Source organism: Diabrotica undecimpunctata, chromosome 10 (assembly GCF_040954645.1).
Source record: "Diabrotica undecimpunctata isolate CICGRU chromosome 10, icDiaUnde3, whole genome shotgun sequence".
In the NCBI taxonomy this organism is placed as follows: Eukaryota; Metazoa; Arthropoda; class Insecta; order Coleoptera; family Chrysomelidae; genus Diabrotica; species Diabrotica undecimpunctata.
In genome coordinates, this window is record NC_092812.1 from 24,451,198 (window position 1) to 24,462,154 (window position 10,957).

General features: G+C 32.0%; 1 protein-coding gene across 1 annotated transcript; it reads left to right on the plus strand.

The window, feature by feature from the left end:
* Nucleotides 1–9,877: 9,877 nt before the first annotated feature.
* On the plus strand, nucleotides 9,878–10,393 carry LOC140451650 (uncharacterized). Its single transcript, XM_072545494.1, has one exon. It carries the CDS (start codon nucleotides 9,878–9,880, stop codon nucleotides 10,391–10,393), a length of 516 nt encoding a protein of 171 aa, XP_072401595.1.
* Nucleotides 10,394–10,957: the final 564 nt, after the last annotated feature.

A 10,957-nucleotide genomic window follows, 5' to 3' on the forward strand; every position in this document is an offset into this window, starting at 1 on the left:
TGAATAAAATCACGTATTACAGTCAACAATATGGACTCAATATAAACGTTAAGAAGACCAAACTTATGATAATTAGCAAGAAAAGGATAACAGAAAGTCAACTCTACGTCAACCAATGCCCTGTAGCAAGAGTGACGCACTACAACTACCTCGGCACCATAATAAATGAAGAATGGACCAACAACCATGAGATTAGAGCACGCATCGGAAAAGCTAGATCCACCTTCAATCGGATGGGGGCCTTCTTCAAGAGTCACAACCTCTCTCTTGATACAAAAGTAAGAATGCTGCGATGCTACGTCTTCTCTGTCCTCTTTTATGGTGTTGAATCGTGGACCTTGAACAAAGATATGTGCAGAAAACTGGAAGCATTTTAGATGTGGCTATATCGTAGAATGCTTAAGATCCCGTGGACTGACCGAATCACAAATAAGGAGGTCCTCAGAAGAATAAATAAGAACCGCGAGGGTACTGACCATCATCAAATCTCGAAAGTTACATTTCTTCGGACATATTATGCGAAATGAATCCAGATATGCTCTCCTTCAAGCCATCCAGCAAGGACAAATATTTGGAAAACGAGGTCCAGGAAGAAGAAGTACATCTTGGTTAAAGAACCTCAGAATCTGATTCAATACAACATCTGTGCAGCTTTTCCGCGCTGCTGCAGATAAGATAAAGATTGTCATGATGATCGCCAACATTCGTAACGGATAGGCACATCAAGAAGACGAAGACATACATACATACATATGTACAGTGCCAGTCAAAAGTCCGTTCCCCCCTCGTATCTTTTGACCGGTTATTGTTATAATAGAGGGAGGTAATAAATAGACGTATGCTTCTCAACTAGTCATAACAGGTGACGTAGTAGTGACAGATTACGCTACAGCGCCACTGTGGCAGATAATTTTAAATGGGACCTTATGGCAAGTGATACCTCGTTTGAAAGATATTGAAAATACCTATTTAGTCATAATAATTTTGTTTAAGTTTAAGCTCATTTTGATGAACAAATTAAATGAATACTAAAATTATAGCTTCTCATTTAACTAATAAATATTTAACAACCAGTTCTTATAGTAAGTGTTCAAAAATGTGCTCCATCTACTGCCTATTTTTTAACTATTGCCGTACTCTTTAAAATGTGTACCTATATTCTTCAACAATTCCTTGTTTCAAAATGACAATATTATCAGGTGCTGTAGCGTAAACTTTAGATTTCAAGTATCCCCACAAAAAAAAATCTAAAGGTGTGAGGTCCGGTGGCTGAGGTGAGCTGGCCATTCTATCATACCTCGTCGTCCAATTCATCTACCATGATATTTCTCATCTATGTGAGTATGTGTTTCACAAAAGACGTGAGGATTTGTGTCACTCTGATACCTCACATTGTATGTGTTAATATTCCCATTGAGAGAAAAAGTACTTTCATCACTAAAACAAATTGATTTTATGTAATCGGGCTGTTGGTTAATTTATTGGACATATTTTCACAGAATTCTAGTCTTCGGTCGGGGTCATGATCTGAAAGTTGGTGCACAATTTTTAATTTGTATGGATGAAATTTGTTTTTAGCCAACACTTGGTGTACTGTTTTTTGACTGATTCCATAGATATATGCAACTTGGGCTGTAGAAGAAGTAGGGCCAAGAAATTCGATAAGTAGAGATTATTGCATACATATAAAACTAACTATCTTTACCTAAATTTTTATGCAATTTAAGATTGTCAGGAAAAAGAACTAAAAGTTTACAAATGAAAAGAAAACTTAACAAAGAGAAGAGGAAATTGAGTTCAACCAAAAGCTTGACCCAGGTTCTCTAGGAATCAGTATTACCGACAAAGTTTACGTAAGAGATTAAAAAAGTTATTGATGCCTACGTTCTATTTTCTCGTGAAGAATATGTAGATCCTTAATTTATTATGGCAGTAGATGATGATTCCCCCATAATTAATGCTATGAAAAAAATCGCCAAGTTTTGGAAATTACCATTAAGATCAGACCAAATATGGTATCATTGGTAATTATATAAGTTCAATTGAAAATAAAGCAATGTTTTCTTTTACATTTTTAATACTTTTTATAATATGATTCAGGGATGTTTCTTAGGGTATCTGCCGTCCATGTGCGAGAGTAAGTTAGGTGCAATCCCCAAACCCAATTTTAGACAGTTTATAAGCATTTGTAAATCAAAAAGTTAAAATAATTTTACGTTAAAAAAACAAAATTGCAAGAAGCATAAATAATTTATTTATAGAGAAAGAGATATTTTTAATATTACTATTTTTTATATAGATTTTTAATTAACTTCTATTAGTGAACAGTGTGAAAAGTATCTGATGTTTTTAGATATTTCTATGTGGTGCATCATTTTTAAAAATCCGAAAAAGTTTTTTTTGGGGATTTTCTCTATTTTATAGACTTCAAAAGGTTTTTTAAGGTTAAATAAGGTCCTTAGATCATTCCGTGGTTTTGGTTTGCTTAAAAACCATGGTTTTCACGGTTTTTAAGGGGTTTGGCAGAGGTCAATCATATATTTTAACATCGACACAACCTGAAACAATTTTCTCACATTTTTACTTTTTATGAGATTAAAAAATAAGACACAGTGCAATTTTTGTATTGTTATATACTCGTAGGTTGAGTGTACAAAACCTAAAAATTTTTTTTTGAGGTGGCTACAGGTCTATTTTTTTTATTTTGTGCATTTGATCAAAAAATCTCTGATTTTTTTTCAGATTTTTTTGTATGGTACCTACTTTATCTTTAAAATTCCTAAAAACTATTGATTATTAGGGGATTTGATATATTTTGAAGTCTATAAAATGGAGAAAATCACGCAAAACCACTAAAAAACAGTTTGTCGGGTTCTTGGAGCTGGCACAAATCACGAAAAAATCTGAAAAAAATCAGAGATATAGTTTTTGATCAAATACCCAAATTCCAAAAAGTGGACTTGCAGCCATCTCCAACAAAAAAAGTTTTCTAAAAGCCTCAACTAAGAGCGTGAATGTTTTGAAATTTTTAAATTGATTGCTGCATCCCTCAAAGGTCGGGGAGGGGGTGGCGGATTAAAATTGCACTGAGCCCTATTTTTTAATCACACAGAACGTAAAAAAATGAAAAAAATTAAATTCTGGGAGCGAGGGCATCTTGCTTATCGTACCCTTTGTAATTTTTACTAAATGCAACGGATTGAAGCCCATTCAAAATGATACCTTGCTGTTAAAAGCCAGTATCTAAATGGTTTTCTTTTTGAAAACTTTTGATTATCATATTTTATAGCAAGCACAATTATTATTTTAATTGGGCTTTAACTTAAAATTTAAAATGCTTACCTATACTCTCAGTGAGGGTAGACGAAATTTACAGGAAACTTACCTGGAAAAATACAATTAGGTAAGTAAAGTAATGAATATACGTTTAAGTGGTTAATATATAATTAGCTCCAGGAAATATTCAAACAAAATACGTTTTATAAAAAAGATGTTAGAATAGGGCGGTACAGTACACTGGCTCGAAGCTTCATAATATGTTTTCTGTACATTTAAAATCGAATAAAGTAATTTTACTATTTATTTATTAATTATATTTCAAACAAACTAGATTATACTAAAATATTTTAACAAATTATTATGTTTACACTTTCCAGTATAATTTGGTACAAATCCTAAAAAATCTTTGGTAAAATTATACAGATCCGTCGCTAATAATGTAACCCTTTCAAAAGATTTAAAAGAAAATCATTATAATTTCGATCAATTTTTTTTTAAATATAACTACTAACCCCATCTATCTGTCAAGTACCTGTAGCCGACTCAAGGATTCTTCTGTAATTCCCAAATATATCCGGTAGATGAGCCCATTCATCAACTTGTCACTCACGCCCAGAATCAGAGCGCCAGCCAAGATAGCGTCTCCCTCTTTTCTGTTAAGAACGTCCAACCGTTAAGACGTGTTTCCGAAGTGGGTCTCATTTAGAGGTGAGCTAAGAAATCCTTTTCTTGTCCATATTTCAGATAGATATTTATTTTTAGACCCTTATTGGAGAGGCTATAATGCTGATATATTTCTAATACATGTCTCAAGATAATACTGGTATGGAGTTATTCCAGATCATTGCCCAGTAGCGGTATCTCTTTATGGAATACCTAACCCCTCTTATCTAGGATGGTGGTGGATTGATATAGGATGGAGCCGAATCAATGGTCTATTTGGTTGACTGATTAAATAAGAAAAGAAACAGAGCAGATTCAGGTTGTACCAATTTTTATTATATCTTCTTTCAAGAAAACGGGAAATGATTATGAACTCAAGGAATGAAAATATAGTGAAGTGTTTTAATTTTATTTAAAGGTTTAATTTCTCTATTATTCCTAGTTGATAAATAACTATATTATTTTCAATGTAAACAAATTTCGAAATTTGGGGTTAATATATATATATATATATATATATATATATATATATATATATATATATATATATTTATATATATATATATATATATATATATATATAAATATATATATATATATATATATATATATATTTATATATATATATATATATATATATATATATATATATATTTATATATATATATATATATATATATATATATATATATATATATATATATATATATATATATTCATTTTCTTTATAACTAATTCTTAATTTAATACGATACAAAGCTTTTTGTTTATGATAATGTAAACATAAAATGGTATTTTGGTATCCCTTTGGGATGACATAACTTTTAATGTTTTCTTTTTGTTCATTACTAAGAAATAATAAAGTATAGTTTTTGTTGTAAACCTTCGATAAATCTTAATTTTTTCTTTGCTCGTCCCCTTCGAGGATAAACCAGGGGTGGCGTCCAATAATAAATCATAATTTCATATTATCTAATTGTGCCTGGATTTAAGATACGATATAGATTCTATATGTTTAAAAAAACCCCGCCCAACACTCTTCGACAACGAGCGATTCTGGCCTTGCATATATCATTGTAGTACGCAGTGCTACAATAATAATAACCATTAGGTGAATGCGAATAAAAAATATATTTTTACTAGTTTGTCTGATAACCGTAAAACGCTGACTTGTATGCATATTGGAATTTAAAATATTGAGAAGGAATTGTCCCTTATTTTCAATGTCATCAATTTTCAGTTTTGTTCTTTTCTTTGGCAGCCTCCAGTTATTCACAGAATTAATACAACTTACGAATTTATAAATAAACTAGCTAAAATATAAATATTTTTAATATTTCCTCAAATATTAAATACTTTTCGTTTGGAGAATTCAATAAAAATTTATTCAGTTTCTCCCCTGTAAATGTATTCGATTTTTTAAGTTTGTATCCAGCCGATTTTCCTTTACTATTATTCTATTCTATGAGTTTAGAATATGTACTTATGCCTAGATTGTCACTAATAAACAGATGTTGGTTTTAGTTTAGAATAGCTGGGCCATAATGTAAAAGATATTCTGTTTTCACCATTTCATAAAAGTATCATTCACTATCCATAATGATGATAATAATAATAATACTAAAAAGAACTATTATATTAAATCAAATCGAATAGCACTATTAAGATATAATATATGTTAGCGTCATATGAATATTGATATTTGCGTCAAATAAAGTTAACGGTATGTTATTTTTACTTTTTTCCAATAATACCTTGTAGAATCCACACTCTTGACCCTCAGAATATGATGACTGTATACTTATACCAGATTGTTTTTTGTGACATGTAATACCAATGGTGTTAATAGCGACCTCAAAGCTTTCCATGAAACAGTAATAATATTTGTAAAAATTATTTATTAAAGTCGTTTATCCCCTATTTCTGTATTCCATCTAGTGTAAGGTTAAATATCTTGTTTGTCTTCGACATATATCACTATGGGAAAATGATCCCTTCCGTACCATTGTGTACTAGCTTCCCGAGTTATATTTTGTTGAGCAAAGTAATATTAGTGTTATTAATGATAGTTTTTATTATGTGTGTATGTCTATTACTATTTTGCTTTATGAATTAGATCCCCAAAGTGGATTGTGTCCATTTAGATCTCTTATTATAATCTTTGACGATGAAATTTGATCTATAATATGAGTTTTAATGGCTACTGGTATTGCTTTATGGTTGGTCTGTAAATGTATTAGTCTAGATTTTAATGAATTGCTAACATAAATAGAAATTCCCTTTTTTTTTCGTACCGTACCGTAATTCTAATTCTAGGGACGTTCACGAAATTAATAGCAATATTTTAAAAGAAACTTACCAAATAGTTTTTACACCTTTGATTGCGTTTCAGGCGACATTTTGCTCCACAAATAAAATTACTATGGAATCAGAGGTATCTCTCTTAAGCTTATAACTTCTTATCTACGTGGCAGACACCAGGCGGTAGTGTCTACAGGTCATCTCTCTGATTTTATATCCGTAAAACCTGGAGTCCCATCAGGTTCGGTCTTAGGACCTCTTTTCTTTATTATTTATGTCAACGATTTACCTAAATTCATATTTCCGTACAAAACCATACAATTCGCAGATGATACGACATACATTATATCAGGAAAAAATCATTATGATTTAAAAATGTCTCATGAGGAAGTTTCTACTAAATCTAGCTCATAGTTTACTGCAAACAAACTAAAACTTAACTCTGATAAAACGCAAAATTTGGTTATATCTGCAAGTAATTTACACAATTATCTAGATAACAAAGAGAGTGTTAAACTACTTGGAATAAACATAGATAATAGACTAAACTGGTCGGTTCATATCTCACAAATTAAGCTCATTATTTGTTATTAGCCAGATAGCAAGGGTTGTCAACTTTGCAACATTAAAAATGATATATTTTTCTTTATTTCACTTTCACCTAAACTGTGGTATAATCATATGGGGTAATTCAATAAATGTACTTCAAATTTTTAGAATGCAAAAGAAAGCTATCAGGATTTTAGCAGAGGTTAGTTATCTAGAATATTGCCGACCTTTCTTTATCAAATTCAAAATTATGCCGCTACTCTGTTGATATTTTAAGTTCTAACTGAAATTCACAGAAAATGTGTCTATTTAATAAAGCAGTCTGATGTCCACGTTTACAATACGTGAAACTGTCACTACCTACCCACAAATCGCTGTAGATTTTCAGAAGTCTTTCAGAAAAAAATTGTCTTAATTATCCTATTACAATATTTTACCAAAAAGTATTAAACAACTGAGTTGTAATAGTTTCGATAAAGTTATAAAAAATATCTTTTAAAACATTGTTTTTACTGCTCAGAAGAATATATGACTCATTGCAGAACATCCACTGAAGTGCTTAGCGTAACTTTGCCATAAATCTTTGTCTGTTTTATAGTTACGTTTTATATTCCTTTTTTATATACTATGTATTTTATATTTTTTGGCTTGCTACAAACAATATTTGTATCTGTTAAGGTGGGTACACATATGCGAGCAGAACTGTTCGCGAACCGTTTGTGAACGCTATATTCGTCTATTTGTACGACGGGACGAACCGCTTGCGAGCTGTTCGTTCGTTGCTCGGCAGGAACCACGGCCTATCGGTTTTTGGGACGAACACAAAGAATGTTCGCAGTTAAATTTGGACGGTGTTCGAGACTATAAATTGTTTCTGCTAAGTGTGCGATGAGATCATTCGGTTAAACAAAATTGCTGAACGAGCGCGGCTTATTCAAAAGTAACGAGAGAAATTAATAACAGATAATGTCAACAAAATACCGAAATATTTAGAATAACGAAGTAAATTAATTCTCGGTTTGTTATTAGATACTTAGGGTATTGGACAGTCGAACATAAACATATTTTCAACGAACTGTTCGCGAACAGCTCACGAGCAGTTCGCGAACAGTTCGGCTCGCATATGTGTACCCGCCTTTATGTAGTTAAACAAATACTCTACTCTACTTCCCCACTAACTTTTTTAAAATCACGTCTGTTTTTATGAATACCTGTAAATGGGTTTAATGTTGCTAATTTTTGGTCAGTAAAATTCTTTTTAGTTCCCCATTGTGTTGTTCTTTAACTTGGGTCTTTTCCTCAGTCAAAAGTATATTTTTGTTTATAGAAAGTTATTTCAAGCTGGACATCTACACATATTTACATACTGGAAGTCTACCCCGTTTTTATGCAATAGAGTAACTAGCCAATGTTAGAGTTTTGTTTTCTCGTATTTATTTTACTGCGTGCGCTTCTAGCGAATGATTAGTGAATATATTAATTTATAAAATAAAAATTGTTTATTTCCCATTCGCATGTTTAGTTTAAACAAAATGTTTGGTTACAAATACAGGAATATAAAACGGAAGTGGAAAATACATGCAGCCGTTCTAAATGTGGAACATGCCAACGACCATCGAGAAATATGGTTGAGTTAACAGCTGATTCAATACCGAGCTTTTGACACGGCTTTGTGTTTGCTAAATGTGTGTAGAATAGCGCTTGAAACTCAGCCCTGTTTCGATCACGACTTTGCCATTTGTATGTAAATTATATATTGATACTGGTTTATCTTACATTTCAATTTGACGATATCGAAAAATTTTAGTAGTGTCATTTATCAGATTTATTAGCAATTACTTATCAAGATCTATTAAAGCTTGTTTTTATATCAGATCAGTGTTTGCACTTTTTAATTAGTAATATAAATATACATTACATAAAATTTTTTCCTGGTGAAGCCAGGACTGTCAAAAAACTTATAGTAAAAAAACTTTTATTAAGGTTGATGACTAATGATCTGTAAGATCATTAACACATTTACGTCGTTGATGCATTTATGTAAACACGAATTCAATTGGAACATGAACTACGCACATAATATACCATTGATAGATTGTCCAACAAATGTGATTAGGGTAGGGTCGCCTATAGTGGACCGGCACCTAAATTGGACCTTTGCAGATTTGAGTGAACCGACAAAAAGGGATGCTATCCATTAATACCAACTAGAAATACATCCTGCAACCTGTTAGAATTTCAACACATTTGTAGCTGTAAACAGCGGTTGAGAAAATATTCGTGTTTTCGTGAATATTTAACTTCCGATACAAAGATACTAAGTACTACTTACCGTTCAAGTAAGTAACCACAACATTTATAATATCTTTATTTCTCAAGATTCATTAAAGAGCCAAAATTTAGGAATTATTTTCGTGACCTAACCTCCAACTGGTAAAGCCCGTTGTGGGTGAAATTTGATATTGTTTGGCTTTAGAACAAGGTTTTCTAAATTTGACCAGCAATTGACTTGTAAATTGAACCAGTCCAATTTAGGCAACCGTCCAGTCCCATTTAGTTCTTGATAGATTTATTTTTTATTTCAGAATGTCATCACGCGGCAAGTGGAGTACAAAAGATAGTGGTATTTCCGCTTTTCGTAATGGTTCTTATTGGCTTAATGAATAAGCAAGGTTCTTTACAGTACCTAAAGCTACACTAAAAAGACATCTCGAAGAGAAAAATAAACGAGCAAATAATGCAATTAAAAAAATGGGCAGGTTTACTTATTTATTGACGAACAGAATTGGCTGAGCATATTTTAATTTTCGAAGAGCGAATATTTGGGATGTGCATACGAAACTGGCATTTGAATTGGCAACAAGAAATAATTTAAAACACAATTTCAACACAGATAAACATATGGCAGGTAATAAGTGGTATTATGACTTCATGTCAAGACATAAAGAAATATCGTTACGGCAGTCAGAGAAAACATCAATAACGGCTACAGGATTTACCAAAGCATGAGTTGATCAATTCTATGAACTTTATCAAATAATTTGTGAAGAGGAAAAATTGACTGCAACACGCATATTCAACGTCGATGAGACAGGCTGTTCAACCGTACAACGGTAATGTCAGAAAGAAAATATTAACCAAGAAGGGAAAACATCAAATTGGGAGCATTTCTACTGGAGAGGGGAGGGTAAATACTACTGTGGTTTGTTGTGCTAGTGCAGCAGGGCAGTTTATACCACCCATGATAATTTTTAAGAGGAAACGTTTTCAAGAGCAACTTTCATTAGATGCTCCTCCGGACAGCAATATCACTATTAGCGATACTGAATATATCAGTAGCAATCTTTTTGTGACATGGCTTAATCATTTCGTTGAAACAGTTAAGTCAAGCCCTGAGGCCACTGTTTTGTTTTTGTTGGATGGCCACAGCACCCACAGTAAAAACTTAAAAGATCTACACATTGCCAGGTCACCAAGTCACACCACACACAGACTTCAACCTTTAGATATTGGATTCTTTAGAGCCTTTAAAAATGGTTATGGACAGGGCATTCAAAAATGGTTGCGGAATAACGTAGGTCGAACTCTATCAATGTTTTAGTTTTTCGGGATAATTGGAGAACGCTTTTCATGCTATACATGGATTTGGCCTATAGATGAAAATGTTTTTAAAGAAACTGATTTTGCAACTTTAATGATGTTTGACGGTGCACCAAACTCTAACCATGAATCCCAACAGGAAGCATCCTCTTCTGAAGAAGATAATATTTCATTGGCAGAACGAACCAGGAGAACAGCATCACCTTCCCTAAATACTATTTCAGTTCAGGATATTTCGCCGTTACCTATAAAGAAATCAAAATCATCAAAACTTTGCCACACCCATAAAAGGACGCATTTAAATTGACTTAAATTGAGGCATCTAAAGTAAAATCAGGTAAAACTACTTGAAAATTGTCAAAAATTGGTTATGAAAAAAAGGTAGCAAAATTACTGCCAATGTATTAAGAACTAAGATATTTTATTGTTCAAATTGTAAAACTTAAGATTGAGATTCATTTTATTACATGACAATACAGATTTTTTACATTTAGGTTAAATTTATCAGTTAGAAAACGTTGAATATTAGTTTATGTTATGTTAATATATATTTTTTAACACGTTC